The sequence below is a fragment of the Lactuca serriola genome, chromosome 3 (assembly GCF_051521515.1).
Source record: "Lactuca serriola cultivar US96UC23 chromosome 3, Lser_US96UC23_V15, whole genome shotgun sequence".
NCBI lineage: Eukaryota > Viridiplantae > Streptophyta > Magnoliopsida > Asterales > Asteraceae > Lactuca > Lactuca serriola.
In genome coordinates, this window is record NC_136410.1 from 87,071,398 (window position 1) to 87,089,490 (window position 18,093).

Below are 18,093 nucleotides of genomic sequence, written 5' to 3' on the forward strand. Positions count from 1 at the left end.
ACATATTCTATGACTTTCGTTTAGAGCACTAAGGCTAAATATCACTCTATCGTAAATTCACTATTTACGCTTCCTGGTGCCGTGCCGATTCCGACGCGAAACTTCGAGGGGTCATAACTTCTTCGTTATAACTCGGATTTCGGCGTTCCATATATGTTCGGAAACCTTGTGACATAATCTAAAACTTGGTTAAGATTATTTATTCTAAATAATCTTTTCTCGAAAAGTTGTTTTCGACCCCTATTGCTTCTAATTTGACTAGCTCGGATTTGCGGGCGTTACAGTTGCAACATGCGGTAAGCAGCCTAAGCCCGCTGATTCTAGAGCTGGAGGCCAGAAGAACTGCACTTGTGGCAAGTGCGGTAAGACTCATGAGGGATCTTGTTGATCAGGGATCTATTTTAAATGCGGCAAGGAGGGGCACATGGAAAAGGATTTCCCCAAGGGATTTTTGGTTTGCTTTTAGTGCAACCGGATTAGCCACATGAAGGCTGAGTGTCCACAGCTCGCTAGAGGTCAGCCCGACCCTACCCCTGCTACTTTGCGTATTACCGAGGGACAACCAGTGAAGGCCGAGGCTCCGAGGGCTTGTGGGAGTGCTTTTCAGCTGACTGTAGAGGAGGTCCATGCAGCACCTGATGTCGTTGCTGGTATGTATCTCTTATTTATACTATTGATTTATATGGTTTATGCTTACTTTGTGTTTCTTGTTAGGTACTTTTCTTGTGAATTATGTACCTGCTTTAGTGTTATTTGACTCGGGTGCGACTCAATCCTTTGTGTCCCTATCCTTTAGTTGTTGTTTTAGCGTCAGGCGTGAGGCTTTGAGAAGGCCTTCCAGGGTTTCCATAGCTGACGAGCATGCGCTTATTGCTACCAATGTATTATGGGGGCGTGTTTTGGAGATTTTTGGTGTTGAGTTTCTGATCGATCTAGTGTCGATGGCTATGGGGGATTTTTGCGTTATAGTGGGGATGGATTGGTTGAACCAATTTGGAGATTTGATTGACTGCGAACGTCAGATGGTTATAGTTTGAGAGTTTAGTGGGGGAGTGCTTACTATTTATGGTGAGGGTACTAGATCTTGATCAACTTTCTGGTCTACCGCAAGGGCGAGACAGAGTCTGCAACATGGATGTATAGGCTTCGTAGCTTATGTGGTGGATACTCGGGTTGTCAAAGAGGGGTCGATTTCTATTTCCGATGTTCCAATGGTATGTGATTTTCCAGATGTTTTCCCCGAGGAGTTACTGTGTGTGCCTCCTGAGAGGCAGGTGGAGTTCCAGATTGATTTGGTTATGGGGGGCGACGCCTATTGCCAAGGCACCATATTGTCTTGCGGCGCCCAAGATGTAGGACTTATCCTCGCAGCTTCAAGAGCTGTTGGGAAGGGATTTATTCGGAAGAGTAGCTCATCGTGGGGAGTGCCGATTCTTTTTTTTCAAGAAGAAGGATGCTTCATACCGGATGTGCATTGATTACCAGGAGTTGAACAAGTTGACGATTAAGAACCACTATCTGTTACTAAGGATCGATGATCTATTCAACGAGTTGCAGGGGGCGTCTTGGTTTTCCAAGATCGATTTGAGACCCGAATATCATCAGATGAGAGTCCGTGAGGAGGATATTCAGAAGATGGCCTTTTGGACTCATTATGTGCATTACGAGTTCGTGGTGATGCCTTTTAGGCTCACCAACGCACCGGCAACATTCATGGACCTCATGAATCGGGTGTGTAGGCCCATGTTGGACCAATCAGTGATCGTTTTCATTAATGATATTTTGGTGTATTCAAAGTCTAGGAAATAGCATGAGGAACATCTTCGGGAGATTCTTGGGGTGTTGAGGATGGAGAGGCTCTATGCTAAGTTCTCCAAGTGTGATTTCTGGTTACAAGAGGTCCAGTTCTTGGGGCACCTCATTAACCAAAATGGGATTTTGGTTGACCCGGCTAAGATCGAGGCAGTTATGAAATGGGAGGTGCCGAGATCCCCATCCGAGATTAATAATTTCCTTGGCCTGGCAAGTTACTATTGAAGATTTATCATAGATTTCTCCAAGATTGTCGTTCCTCTCACCAAATTGACCAGGAAGGATGTTGTTTTTGTTTGGGGGCCTAAGAAGCAGGCATCATTCAAGACTTCGCCAGAGGTTGTGTGAGTCCTCGGTTCTAGCCATCCCATAGGGAGTGGAGGACTTCTTAGTCTATTGCGATACATCCATAGCAGCGTTGGGTGTTGTGTTGATGCATAGAGGGCACGTGATAGCATATGCGTGGAAGAAGCTAAAGCCTCATGAGACGAGATATCCCACCCATGATTTGGAGCTCGGGTCGGTAGTGTTTCCCCTCAAGATTTGGCTTCATCATCTCTATGGTGTCAGGTGTACCATATACATGGACCATAAGAGCCTGAGGTACCTAATGGATCAACCCAACCTGAATATGAGCCAAAAGAGATGGTTAGATGTAGTAAAGGACTGCGATTGTGAGATGTTATATCATCCAGGCAAAGCAAATGTGGTAGCTGATGCCTTGAGTCGTAGAGCAGTGAGTGCCCCAATTCGAGATGTAAGTATGAGGATGACAATGATGACTCCAATCCTAGATGTCATCTGGGAGGTCCAAGCGATGGACATGAGACCAGAAAACCGCAAGAAGGAGCGGGTGAGCGGGCAGATTTTAGATTTTAAGACAGATAATAGGGTGCTTAAGACCTTCCATAGGCATATATGGGTGTCGTATACGGGTGGATCCCGACAGATTTTGATGGAGGAGGCCTATAAGTCGAGTTTTTCCATCCATCTGGGGGTCACGAAGATGTATCTGGATTTGAAGCACGATTATTAGTGGCCATGTATGAAGAGAGACGTAGCATGGGTTGTAGAGAGATGTTTGACCTGTCGCAAGGTCAATGCAAAGCACCAATGCCCTCATGGTAAGTTGCAGCCACTGGAGGTTCCTGTTTGGAAATGGGAACAGATTTCTATGGATTTTATTATGAAGTTACCGAGCACAATGAGGGGTGTGGACACCATCTGGTGATAGTGGACCGATTGAGAAAGAGTGCTCACCTCATGGCTATAAGTGAGAACTATTATGTGGAGAAGCTGCTCGAGGTCTATGTTCGAGGGGTGGTGAATTGACACGGAGTGCCGACATCGATAGTGTCTGACCGTGATGTGTGTCTTACTTCCAGATATTGGAAGAAATTTCATGAGGAGTTGGGTACCCGACTCCATTTTAGCACCACATACCATCCACATACACACGGGCAGAGTGAGCAGACGATTCAGACGCTCGAGGATGTGCTACGCGCTTGTGTTATGGACTTTGGTGGGAGTTGGGATTCGAATATTCCCTTGGATGAGTTTTCATACAACAATAGCCATCACTCCAGCATTAGGATGCCTCCCTTTGAGCTTTTATATAAGAGGAGATTTCAGACTCCTATCTGTTAGGGGGGGTTCTGATAGAGAGTTATGGGGAGCACTGAGATAGTGCACAAAATGACAGAGCATATCCGACAGGTCAAACAGAGGTTGCTGACGGCCCAGAGTCGTTAGAAGAGTTATGCAGATTGAAGGCTTTCCGAGATAGAGTTCTAGGTCGGCGACTTTGTTCTCCTGAAGGTATCCCCATGGAAAGGGCTGATCCGATTCAGAAAGTGGGACAAATTGGGCCCTAGATTTATTGGTTTTTTAGGGTGATTGCTCGAGTGGGTAAGGTAGCTTATCAATTAGAGTTGCCTAAGGAGCTTAGTTAGATTCATGACACCTTCCATGTATCCCAGTTGAGGAAATGTCTAGCCGATGAGAAGACAGTGGTTCCTTTAGAGGACATTCAGGTTGATGATTGCCTGAAATATATTAATAGGCCGATAGTAATATTAGATAAGAAAGTAAAGACCTTGAGGAGCAACGAAGTGCACTTGGTTAAAGTCTAGTGGCAGCATCATAGAGGCTCAGAGTGGACTTAGGAGCCGGAGTCCGAGATACACGAGTAGTACCCAGAGCTGTTTCTGGAGGATGACTTCGACGACGAAGTCTGATCCTAGTGGGGGAGAATTGTAACATCCTGAAATAAGGTATGCATCGATGACGCTAACCTTTTATGCGATTTTCAAGGCTAGTCCTTATTTGATAAATGGTGGCAATTGAGTATGCAGGGTGTACGCATATGTACGCTCAGCGTACTCATATGCTTTGCATTTACGCGGAGGCCACCTAGTATGTTGGGCGTGCCAGAGGGTACGTTGGGCGTACTAGGCACATATGTAAACCCTATTTCCTTGTGTGCCCCTATTTAAGGAACATGATGGCCTCGTTTCCAGCCACCATTTCCAGCCTCCAACTTCCCTCAAACCCTAAATCTCGTTTCCATAGCTTGTGCGAGTGCTTGTGGCTTATTGAGTGTCTTGTGAAGCTCTTTGTGAAGGAGGAACCTTAAAGGAAGGAAATTGGTGTTTCTAGCTCTTAGATCTGAGTTCTTCTATTGTTGGTGCATCATCCAGAAGTATCAAGCATGAAACTTTCTCATTGTTTTGATTAGTTCATGTTGTGGGTCCATTTCTAGGGTTTTATGTCCCAAGTTTGAAGCTTTGTGAGTTTAATGAACTCAGAGCATAAATCCTATCCTTTTAGGTGTATTTGGACTTTAGATTCATTAAAATGGGAGCTTGGTCGTCTTAATCTCTTCATGCATGAGTTTTAAGGACTTATATGTTATGAATGTTAGATTTTGGGAGTTTGGGACTTGTTCAGCCATGCTAAGGCATAAAATCCACGACTTTCTAGAGTAACGGACCTTATTCAGCTCATACATGTAGTGGTAGCAATTGTCTAAATGAATTAAGACAAAATAAGTGAAAAATGGAAGTTTGGAGAGTACACCGTGCGTACTCCCAATTACGTTCAGTGTAGCGCTGAATCAACCCCGATGCATGCATGGCTAGTTGTACGCCCAACGTACTTGTTGGGAGTTGACTTTTATTGACTTTTGGGCTTTTGACCAAATTGTGGACCTTTGACCAAGGAGGGAAAATGTTTTTTTACCCTCTGTGATTTTATAGAGAGACTCGGTCTAGCATTCGGAGGTTATTAGTATGAATTTTTAATTAAAGTGGAATGTGATATATTTAGGTGAAGTCTAGACTGACAATTCAGGTGTGAGGTTGTTTACTTTCCAGCGACAGGCGAGTCTTCTCACTAAACTTACCTGTGTGGTAATTTATGTGTGACCGGAGGGTCTTATTCATGTTATGGACCGGAGGGTCTTAATTATATGACTGACCAGAGGGTCTTATCTATTTATGTATTATTTTGCATTGTCTTCGTGACTTATATTATTATATTACTTTGTGTATCTACTGAGCTGTGACCGGAGGGTCTTCACAGAGACTTACGACCGGAGGGTCCTTATCACAGGATTAGTCATGAGAGACTAATTATTTGTACATATGGTATTTTGAGGAACTCACTAAACTTTGTGTGCACAATATATATTAATTTTGTTTCAGGTACATCACAGGACCTTCGGAAGGCACCGACATAACTGTACACACGAGCCTGATGTTTAGAGTTCTTGAGGATTCCAGGATATTTGACTATGCTTCCTAATAATTGTATTTGACAATTAGAATTTGATCAGAGTTAATGCTATCCACCATGTTTTGATGATTTAAAAATGAAAAAAAAATGTTTGAAAATTTTAGTTGTTATAGGAATTATTTGACTTTCTAATGTTTCCATTAGAGAGAACAAAATTCTTGAAAGAATTGAGGATCAGGCATCATCATTTCCAAATTTTTTCAAAAACCCACTGAATTTTGTTTCATCTAATGCCTTATTAAAGGCATCAACAATTTCATCGTCAGATGGAACAAAAATGTGCTTAATGCTGCCTTTTTTAACATAACCTTTAATAAAGTGGTACCGAATATCAATGTACTTGGTCATGGAGTGACTAATTGGATTTTGAGAAATTGCAATTTCACTTTGAGAGTCATAGTAGATAGGAATTTTTTGAAATCGATAACCAGAGTCTAGAAGCTGAGATTTTATCCATAGAACTTTTCAGGTGTAGGTTGTGGCAGCTATATATTATGCTTCGGCTGTTGAAAGAGCAATGCAATTTTGTTTCATAGATGACCAGCTAACCAATTTTCCACCCACAAATTAACAACCACCAGATGTAGTTTTTCTATCAAATTGAATTCCTCCATAGTTTGAGTTGGATTTGGCTTGAAGAAGGAATCTTTCATTTGCAGGATACCAAATTCTGAGGTTATTTGTTCTTTTGAGATATCGAAAGATTTTCTTAACAACCAAAAGATGAGACATCTTTGGATTAAACTGGAATTTAGCACACAAACATGTTCAAAACATGATGTTGGGACGACTTGTAGTGAGGTAGATTAGTGATCCAATCATTCCCCTATACTTCTTCTCATCTACAGCAACACCAAATGGGTCCGAGGAGATTTTGTGTCTGGAACCCATTGGAAATTTTGCAAAGGAAAATGTGTCCATAGAATATTTCTTTAGAAGTTCGGAAGTGTATTTCTCTTGATGAATGAAGATTCCTCTATTGGTCTGTTTTACTTGCAGTCTGAGGAAGAAGCTTAATTCACGATTCGTACTCATTTGGAATCGACTAACCATTAGTTTTTCAAATTCATTAACCATCATTGGATTAGTTAATCCAAAAATGATATCGTTGACATAGACGTGTACTATCATGAGATTTTTCCCGTTTTTTCTTCAGAATAATGTGGGATCGAGAACTCCTCTTTGAAAACAAAAACACTTCAGAAAACCAGTGAGAGTCTCATACGAGGCGTGAGGAGATTGTTTGATGCTATATATAGCTTTTTGAAGTTTGTAGCAGTAGTTTGGATATGAAAGATCCAGAAACCCAGGAGATTGTTGAATATATTGACGACGTGGCGAAGGATGCACCACGACATGGTCATAGCTAGATGAAGCGCAAATTAATTTAAGTTCCCATGATGTTGGCCACGATGTGGTGACGACTAGGATTGCAAAACCCTAATTTTTGGGCTTAGGGCTCCATTTAAAAGAAGTGAGGGCTATGGTTTGCACACCCTCAGCCTCCATTACCTACCTCTCACCTTAAAGAAACCGTAGCCTCCATTGTTGAATTCTTGAAGCTTTGGGTGGTGTTTTTAGTGTCTTGAAGGAGAAAGAAGTGTTCTTTGTGCATAGATCCAGCCTGCAAGTCTCATAATATCCTCTAGCTCATATTCTAGACCATTGTGAGTGCTCAAGTTGTAAGCTTTATGTCTTATGCTTCTAGATCTGGCCTTTTATAAATTGTCTGTCATGTTTGAGCTGGTTCGATGCACTTTCTCTCAGGCGTTTTTATGGGACACTCTGATGATTTGAAATAAAATTGTATTTTATATGAATTATTAAAACAATTGTATTTAGGATTTCATGGTTTGTGGAAAGTATTTTGGTTAATCAAAAATGAAAATTTTCTTTTGAAAATTGGGTCGTTACATTAAGTCTCAAAGGGGAACCAAAAAGTGCACATTTTCAACTTAATCCATTAAGTCCAAGTCTCTAACCTTTTAGATTTGAATCAAAATGATGTTTAGATGGATAAAATTTCCAACTTTATCCATAACAAGGTCACATACTTTCAAGATATAAACTTTATGCACTTAAAGTGACCAAAAGCTCATAACACTCAAAACTAGCTAGATCTAACAATTTCATCCTCAAGATTCAAACTTTATACCTCTAGAAGAAAGATCAAGGTGAACAAAGTCTGGATCTACAAGCTCCAATGCAACCAACACTTCTTCAATGAGTTCCTTCTTTTCCAAGGTGCACCAAGAACACTCCAAAGCACTTAAAACACCTTCTTTTTGCTCATAAGGCTCAATCTAGGGTTAGGGTTTCAAGAGAGGGTGTTGGAGAAGTGGAGGTTGAGAATGGAATGGGTTTGAGGGAGTTAAGGAGCTTAAATATGGCTCAAACAACGAAAATAGAGTTTAGACACTGACCGCGTACGCCTAACGTACACAATTTATGCCTAGCGTACTCAGGCATACTCAGTACGCCTAACATACTCAATTTACGCCCAGCCTACGCGAGTACGCGACTGACCCAAAAATCGCCCTAACTTCAAACGACCATAACTTATTCGTTCCAACTCTGTTTTCTACGTTCTTTATATTCATGGAAAGGTGTTGAAGAGCTCTACAATATTATTTAAATAACTTGGAATAAAATCTTCTCAAACAAAAATCCATATTTCCTCAAGAATCCAGCCTATGACTTTTCCCGTTCTACCCTTCGGTCTAGAACATAATTCAATGGTAAAATCTCTTAACTCTCGTTACCTCATTCCATAAGGACTAAACTTTGCCTCTTTAAAGCCTAAAACCTCACACAATTGATTTCCAGTCCATGACTTAAAAATGACAGAAAACAGGATGTTCTAAGTTTATTCAGATCTAAGAGATATAAGATTAACGACACATAAGCCTTAATGTTGGTAATGTTGTAAGGTTTTTGGTTGGTAGTTGGTCGGTTATTATTGCCCATGAGAGAGAGAGAGAGAGAGAGTGTAATAAGAAGATGGAAAAGGGTGGGAGAGGTCCCGCCGATGGTAGGGTTTCTGCCGGCATTGGGATCTAAGAAAGAAGGAGAAATAGCAGGGAAGAGATTAAAAAGAATATGATGATTTGTAAGATATTTCCCTACAAATTGATTTTCATTACCAAAAGGTTTGTGATCTAACGGTATCAAATGTTTTCTTCCATCATTAAGGTTGAAGGTTCAAATCTCATTCAAAACATAAGTGTATTTAGAAATGATTTAAGATTATATTAATTTTCCGTTAAAAATACTAAAAATTTTCATTCATATTTCAAATGGGGTTGATTTTTCAATGCTTCGTTCCCTGAAATATACCTAATGTGTCAGGTTTGCTTATGATTTAAAATTTTAAATATTAAAATCTGCATACAGTTGCTAAAATTTTATAAACTATTTTTTTTTTCCAAACTTGCGTCCCTCATTATATATACTTACTAATTCTAAAGGTGCAGATGAACAGGACTTCTCTATGATTGGTTGCATCATTGGCTAGATTCTTTTTTTTTTTTTTCTGTTTTGCTTTTTCATATCATATATTTTTATTTGTATGTTATCTATACAACCACCGACTACAACCACGTGTGTCTTACACCGCCTCTAACATCCAATACCGTACCGGCGGGTTTCCATCACCGCCTCGATTTCTTTCGTCCACCGATCGTTTCCTTCTTTTCTTCTCCAGTTTCTCATTCTTTCCAGAAACCTCCGGTTGCTTCTCACAAGCATTCCCACCCCACCGCTTCTCTTTGCTCCGCCTCCCATTGACGTCTAACAAATTATCCCTTCATATTCTTACCCATCAATGTAGGTGAAATCCCTAGCAATAGTTCCATGATTAGGCCCTTCAAAGATAGAAATCTACTTTCGATTGAAAGATAGAAATCTACTTTGGTGAAAAAGAAATATGCCATGTCAGGTCTACCCGAAGGTCCATAAACAGTGAAAAATCGCAAACCAGTAATTGATAGATCGTAGATATGATTGTAAGCATGAGCGATTTTTTCACCGGATTTCTTTGTGGCGGCGTAAAGGGTCACCGGTTGATCGGTTCGATCGAAGAGAGAGAGAGAGAGAGAGAGAGAGAGAGAGAGAGAGAGAGAGAGAGAGAGAGAGACGACGAAGAGGGTGAGGTCGATTTATTCGACTGATACCGATTGCACTTTACAGGTTCGTTTTTTCTTCAATTCTACTTTTGTTTTACTATACGTTTCCGATTGACGCCTGTTTTGATTCCCGCTGCTTATTTTTCAGATTTTGTGATTGATTTGTTTGTCTCTGGTGAGCCGGATCTTCCACCGCCTCCGTTTCAAGTATCAGATCCACCCAAAGATGTTCTATTTTTCGATCACCTGCACAACAACTGAGGGTCACTTAAGTTATAGCTGTGTCATAATTAAAGGTCATTACGGCTCATAATTATATTTCCATCTTAAAGTATAGTTTTCCCATTTGATTTTAATTTCTTATTGCCATGAGGTAAATTAAAGGTTGTGCCATTGTTAAATGCAGGTATCTCTTATTCCCTCTATCAAATTCCATTCACAAATTTAGGATTTTTTTTCATATATTAATATGGATAACTTGATCGTTTTGTTTATTATCCTGGGTATTTGTGTTTGTGAACTTATTATTCGGATGAGGTTAAAGGTAGTCTTTTGCACTTCTTCTTTTCCATTTTATATTAAGAAGAATTTGTTAACTAACAAGTGATGTGGAAATACATCTAATCAGTCAACTTATAATATTTTCTGCCTTTCTTTAGTTCATGAATTGGCTCTGTGAAATTGGAGCTGGCGTCTGTGACATGATGAATGGGTGCTTATTTAGCATGTTGAATGTTGGATTTTGTCCTGGCAATGGGAGCTTTTATAGAACCAGCGGGATGGTAGTAGCAGCCCTGTTCAACTCTTTAAGGTTAGTTGTCTTTCAAATGATTAAATACGATGTACTTTTATTTTATTTGTGCATTATGTCATTTTGTTTTCATTCATCTCTGTGACTGAATTCACAGTACATTTATAGCTTTTGTTACTAAAGCATTGTATTGTGAAAAATATACAAATTATAGCATTGTACTTTCAACCTTTTTCTTATTACAACATTCTACAATGATTGTTTAGCCAATTATTTTTTTCGCTTTAGTTACTTGAAACTTCTTTTTTCTGTAACGATTAAACCGTTATAGTTTTTTGACCATTTTCTGGACTATTTGTTTTTTGATATAATTTCAAAATGGAAAAAAACACAGCTTACTTTTACCGTTTGTCAATCTACCTATTGTGAATTACTCTTCTTATCGATTTATTCTATACTATTATTTTTTTTTATCCATTGAGCCTCATAACTGTTTTCTGTAGTGATTAATCCAATATTCCCTGCTGAGTATATAATAAACCCGTTTATTGTTGTTGTGCGGTTTTGATATCGGTTTACCTGTTGTGCTATTTTTTTAAACAATTTAGCCACTAAACTGTTGCTCTTTTGCTGTGGAAATGGTTTTTCAAGATTTCTAACACGAAACTTTAAAAAACATGATTTTTTTTTTTTAAATTTCTTCGCAAGTAAAATTTGATTTTCACAGGTAAAACCTGTGAAAATCTTGGGAAGTGGATAACTGGATTAGCATGATTTGTCTTTTTCTCTCTTATTTATCATTTTAGGTTTTTAACTACTTAACTATTTTATGTAGTGATTAAAATACTATTCTTCTTTTGACCATTTAGAATAACCATCAATTTTCAAATTTTGTTTCTGAAGTTGTAATGATCCAATTTGAAAAGGCAACTTATCATTCATACTTTACCATAAGGTTGATTCCATATATTTATATAAGGGTAACCTGGTCATTTGGCAGGAAAAGGGTCCATGGGAGATGGATGCTCATGAAAGAGTCGAAGCAGCTGGGAAGAATAAAGAAGAAGGAAATATTCTTTGTAGGTGCTTTCAATTCACCAATCTATTTTACCGTTGAAAGTTTCTTGCTGTTTTGGAATAATTTCAGTTGTTGAACTTTTATTTCTGGCTTGAGCGCTGGTGTCCTTATTAGTGGTTGTATAATTGTATTGGGGTGCTGATATTTTGAGCCTCCTTATTTGATCTCATAACAAACAGTTGAATTGAAATCTAACCCCGCAAAGCGGGGACACTTCCCTAGTTTTAATAATATAGACTAATTTATTTTATCTTTTTTTTATCATTATTTACACAACTATTATTTTATACTTAATTTTTTTAATACTTAATTTTTTTTTGACGAATTAAAAGATCATTTTAATTTATTTTGAGACTTATTTTTCTTTTGCTTATTTGATCATTCTTCATACTATCATCTTTATTTTTAAAGAGATGTTTTAAACATATTAATTAGATAAAACTATTACGTACTCAACCACTTAATAAAAGATTAAAAGTTAATACTAATGCATGTCAAATCACAAAATATTACCCTTTCAATCGTTCATCTTCAACTCACTTTCAAACTGTAAGAGAATTTTTATATGACATGTTAGTAATTTGAATATTTGAAATAAGGATGAGCATCACCAGTACCAACCTGACAATCCCAAATGATGAAATGGGTGAAAAACAATATCAAGCACCAAACCGAACTAACATTATCGGTACCGGTTTTCGCTACTAACATTGATACCGTCTCATATGTTTAAATTATGCATCGACATAGGAAGAAATTCGGTACTAAGTATTAATCCTTAATTTGATATATAATAGTTTAAATATTTTTATTGGACAATATTTTATTTGTGATTTAATATGTATTAATTTGAAGTTTTATTTATTAATATCTTTATAAAAAAGGATTAAAAAAGAAAAAAAATAATTATTAAAATGAGTTTGAATCTTGTACTTTCTAAACGGATTTACATACTAAAAAATTAAATATAAAATGAGAATGATATAAAAAATAATAAAGAAGGAAAAAAAGTTAGTTTAGTTGATTTAAGGTGTGTTTGGTACAAAGTATTTGTAAGTATTTGGGAGCTTATAACTTCAAGTGTTTGATAAAACGCTCTATTTTAAACAAAAAATAACGTTTGACATTATAATATTTCAACGTTTAGTTTAAATAAAACATTCTAAATCTAAAAACTATCTGACATACTATTTAACAAAACATTCCCAGTTACTAGCTATCCGCTACACGTTACCTGCTAACACCTAATTTTATCAACCATCCAATTAAATAAGAAGCATATGCACAAGAATAGGAAAAAAGATAGTTTAAAAGATTTTACAGATATATGTGGAATTATAGATTTTAATAAAGGTGAAGTTGCCCCATTACAAATATATTAAGAATACAAAGTCAATAAGGCCATAAATGGGCTAGACGTATACAACAGAAATAAGGTCAAATTGGGCTAAATATAAATATACACTATAGACAAATAATATACACTAATACTCATGTCTGGTAATGATATTTGTGGCTATCTTTCTAGTACACTGTGATTATGTCAAGTGGGAGAATGTTGTACTGTTCATAACTTCATATTATATTGCTTAGGACTATATATCTCTTGGATTGGCCGACCACGTGCCCTGATCCTTTTTGGGATCGTTTGCCAAATCCACTATGTTTTTTTATTGATATACGAACTTTACTCATATGATTTTATCCTTGTTATGCAAAAAAAAAAAAAAAATGTTTATATACAAATCTGTAAATATTAATTATCAATAAGAATATTAACACCTAAAAAGTAAAATATTAATTAGTGCGAAGTTCGGTAAGTTTAGGGGGTGTTTGGCTTAGCTTTTAAAAGCTCAAAAAGTTCTTTTCCAAAAAGTTACAAAAAATCAGGAAATCCTGACTTTTCCAAAAAGATGTTTTTCCTTGTATTAAAACTCCAAAAGTTACTGGTTTGCCAAATATCTTTTTGTTTTTTTTCTTTTACAAAAAGGACTTTTGGCTATAAAAAGCTAAGTCAAACACCCTCTTAGTTTAACAAGTATAAGATATATTTTATATAAGAATATATCGTTATAAACGCACGATAAAATATATATTTTCCAAGACTAAACATATAAAAAATATGAGGTGTTTATGCTCCAACGGCAAATGGTTTGGAAGTTATATGATTAATTTAAAGTAAATGCGGGACGTGACCTCTTTCTTTTTTCCGCACGCCACTAGGCAGATTAGCACGACAACTTTGACGAGCAACCTCGTTAGTCTGACCTTATTAAACTTCGGTTTGAATCAGCCTGGCTATAAGTACCTCACACACACACTCTCTTCTCTTCACTGCATCTGCTTCTGCTGCATCAATCTAAGCTTCAAACATGGCGAAATCACCAGAGTCAGAGCATCCCATCAAGGCCTACGGTTATGCTGCTCGCGACACTTCTGGAACCTTCTCACCCCTCACCTTCTCCCGAAGGTAAGCACTTCAGAGACTACAAATCCAACTATGGTTCTTTTAGTTTTATTTTCTATCATTCCTATTTTGATTCCACTAACAAGAATGGTTGCTTTGACTAGTGTAAGGTGAAAAGTAAAGTTATTTGTGTGACGTCATTTGTCATTGATTTGTTTTACAGAGCTACAAGGGATAAAGACGTGAGATTCAAAGTTTTGTATTGTGGAATCTGTCATTCGGATCTTCATTTTGCCAAGAACGAATGGGGAGTGACTACCTATCCAGTAGTTCCAGGGTACAGCTTCTATATATGACCCCTTTTATTTTTAAACTTTTAGAACTACAATATGAATATGTACGCATATATTTATCGATCTTATAATGACAAATGAAGGCATGAGATTGTGGGTGTCGTGACAGAAGTAGGAAGCAAAGTAAAGACATTCAAAGTTGGTGAAACAGTTGGTGTTGGATGCTTGGTGGGATCATGCAGATCATGTCAAAGCTGTTCTAACAATCTTGAACAATTCTGTCCGAAGATGACCTTCACTTATGCTTTTCCTAATTATTCCGATGGCACAATCACATACGGTGGCTACTCTGATCACATGGTTGCTGATGAGCACTTCGTGTTGCATTGGCCAGACAATTTGCCACTTGACTCCGGTGCACCATTGTTATGTGCTGGGATCACAACTTACAGCCCCCTCAGACATTACGGACTAGACAAGCCTGGTATGAAGATCGGGATAGTTGGTCTTGGTGGCCTCGGTCATGTTGCAGTGAAGATAGCCAAGGCTTTGGGGGCAGAAGTTACGGTTTTTAGTACGACCCCAGACAAGAAGGAGGAAGCGCTCGATGGACTTAAAGCTGACCATTTCATAGTTAGCAAAGACATGGACCAAATGCAGGTCAATGGCACTCTAAATTTCATTTATACTTTATATACTAGTTGGAACAAATTATTTGTTTCCATTACAAAAATAGTAAAGGGTTTGAATATCAATTCCAATGTGGATTGAGCTTTATTCAGTGCACTTGCCTCTTATCCCAACCACTATAATGTGCCACTATTGTACTTTATTTATATCTTAGATGATCTTGATATGGGTGGGGTTAGGGGTGGTGTGGGCCGGCTCAAAGAATAATCCTTTTTGCATAAACTAATTATTTATATATTTGCCTAACTTGTGTATATTGATTTTGTGAGTAGGCTGCTACTGGAACGCTCGATGGTATCTTAGATACGGTTTCTGCATCTCATCCGATTGTGCCGTTTCTTAATATTCTGAAAACTGATGGAAAGCTTGTTCTTGTTGGTATGCCTGGGGTGCCACATGAGCTACCTGCATTTCCTTTGGTCTTAGGTAACTAGTTCAGCTTAACTTGGTCCATATTATTTTTTTTGGTATCGATCCCACATTGGCTCATACAGTCCCATCTGCATCTATATATGTTTGGACTCTTTTCTATGTCACTATCTCCCTTTAGAACCTCTTATTGAGAGAATATGAAGTACTTCTCATATCAGTATCGGGGTCTAGCACCTAATCTCTAGGATTGAATACATGTTTGGTCAAATCACATCGGCCATCACTTCATGTGAAGGCTATTTTGGTGTGGCACATTGTCTACACATAGTATTGCCTTTCCATATGTTGGACTCTCTCTCTCTCTCTCTCTCTCTCTCTCTCTCTCACACACACACACACATAACCATAGACTTCACATATTATGACATCCATAATGTAATGAACTTCCTAAAGTCCAATGTATTTCCATATTATCATTATATATTCTATATAACTCTTTATCTTTTTTTTTTCCATATAATGCAGTGAACTTACAAAGTTCAATGGACCATATTTAAATATTTATTTAAGTATTAGAAAACCTTATTATTATAATTTTTTTTTCCATTGAAAGGTTCAATGAACACCAAATTAATTTAATAGCAATGAAGAATTTGGTAGAATTTCATTCATTGAATGACTACTAGATTTGTCACATCATTCAACTCTCCATTATGGATACTCTAATTTGTGCCGACAAAAAGTGATTCAACCAAACCCATTTAAAACACGATCTGACTTTAGCCTTGTCAATATTTTAGTCATAATAATCATTTTTTATTTTTTATTTAATTTAGTATGGATAGATAATTGTTTTATATCTAATAAATAAAAATGGAACGCAATTCATTAACTTGTATTTGATTTCTCATATTTTCACATGAGGAATCCTTTTACTTAAATGGATCAATCAGGTTTCAATCCTATTTATTTAACATTGTTTATTACGAAAAGAATTACTTAAAAGTTGAAAAATCCCAACCCTTTTAATTAAACATGTCAACCTGAACCTAACATGACTTATTTCTGCCCGTAGGTGAAATACCTCAAATGTAGGGCTCAACAGTCTAGTTTAATCTCCCATCGTCCTAACTACCTCTTTATATGTTAGATGTTAGATTGTGCCTCTCTCTTAGACTCAGGACTCCATATATCTAACTAGTTTCGAAATTGGTTGTTTGATTGTATAAATTCTAGAGTAATGGTTTAAAAATTGATAGGGAGGAAGATTGTTGGTGGTAGTAATATTGGAGGACTGAAAGAGACTCAAGAGATGCTTGATTTTTGTGCAAAACATGGAATTACAGCAGATATAGAGGTTATCCCAATAGATTATGTGAATACAGCCATGGATCGTCTCTTGAAATCTGATGTTAGATATCGCTTTGTGATCGATGTTGCAAATTCCATAAAGGCTCCATCAGAGTTGAGATCCAGAGTATGAGGTTGATGAAGGTGTCCGACAGAACTTGGTTATCAGTAAATATGAATCATTATATTTAATTATAAGCTTTTTGTTAGAGCTTTGTTTGCATGATGATTCACTTATTATTGTTCCATATGAAACATGTGATAATTTGAGTTCTTAGATTCTTCTAGTTTAAGAACAAACTTGTCCCATTTTTTCTAAAAAGAAAAGTCCATCATATATCTATATCAACGATATGCAACTGTTTTTAAATAGCAATTCCAGTCTATGCACATATTAACTGCTTTAGTTCTAGTTTTCTACATGTATTATATCATTTATACATGAGTTTTATAATTACTTATCATGCATTGAAGACATTTTTCATGGAATGTAGTCAATGTACACAACTTAGCTTGTACTTTAATGAACATATTTTTCTACCGTCAAATTCACAAAATCCTTATTTTAATAAAAGAATAAGTTTATTATTTTTTTTGTCATGTGTCATTAATGTAATATCATTTGTTAACCTATTGATTTTCAATTTCAAATTTCAAAATTTTAAATTTTTCATTCTAAATATATTAAATTAATAACATTAGAATAAAAAATTAAATAAAATTAATATAGATTATAAGGTGATATAATTTTATGTATTTATTTAAATTAACGATTATAATATTATATAACTAAAAAATATCTTTTAACTAATAATTTATTTAAAATAATTAATTAATAATTTTAAATTTTTACTATAAATATTTACTTAATTCTATAACCACCGTTTCCAAATGTAGTAAACTAGTTATAAATAATCATCTCAAAATCCACTTGTTACTTCCGTTTTTTTCATTATTGTCGGCCACATGCCTGCAACCCTTTGTCTCTTCATCTTTACGATTTCACACATTATAAAATTAGGCCCTTGGTGCTGTTGATAAATCCCATATTTCAATATTATTTTACATTACCGATGGGTCTTGCATCACCAATTATTACAAACTATTAACAACTATGCTTCATTCATCCCAATTATTACTAGATTCGGTATGCAATTGCAAATTGATATAAACTAGGATTTTGCGTGCAGCACCAATCCGTTTTGTAAGTTGGATTTTAACGATTGTATTGATAAAAGTTAGGTATATTTGCATTTGATGGTGTATAACCATACAAGGTTGATACCAGTGACCAACTCTAATATATATACTATCGAATGAAAATGTATTATATGTGACCAAATTCATACGTAAAAAACAAACATAAAAATAAGCACAAAACATAAAGAAACTGATATTTTTATCGATATGTATATCAAAAT

At 36.6% G+C, this 18,093-nt stretch overlaps 1 protein-coding gene and 1 long non-coding RNA gene across 3 annotated transcripts; both read left to right on the forward strand.

Moving 5' to 3' along the window:
- Positions 1 to 9,099: 9,099 nt before the first annotated feature.
- On the forward strand, positions 9,100 to 11,810 carry LOC145092807 (uncharacterized). 2 transcript variants are annotated; one of them, XR_013702659.1, is made up of 5 exons: positions 9,100 to 9,795; positions 9,880 to 10,027; positions 10,138 to 10,275; positions 10,391 to 10,542; positions 11,483 to 11,810. It is a non-coding gene; the product is annotated as an uncharacterized LOC145092807 (long non-coding RNA). The 2 variants fall into 2 exon arrangements; XR_013702660.1 differs by lacking the exon at positions 10,138 to 10,275 and having other exon boundaries at positions 9,110 to 9,795.
- A 2,045-nt stretch (positions 11,811 to 13,855) lies between these two features.
- LOC145092809 (mannitol dehydrogenase-like) lies at positions 13,856 to 17,064 on the forward strand. The gene is made up of 5 exons (XM_079030792.1): positions 13,856 to 14,030; positions 14,191 to 14,304; positions 14,404 to 14,920; positions 15,223 to 15,376; positions 16,582 to 17,064. The coding sequence occupies exons 1-5, from the start codon at positions 13,933 to 13,935 to the stop codon at positions 16,803 to 16,805; spliced, it is 1,107 nt and encodes a 368-aa protein (XP_078886918.1). The 5' UTR covers positions 13,856 to 13,932; the 3' UTR covers positions 16,806 to 17,064.
- The last annotated feature ends 1,029 nt before the right edge of the window (positions 17,065 to 18,093 follow it).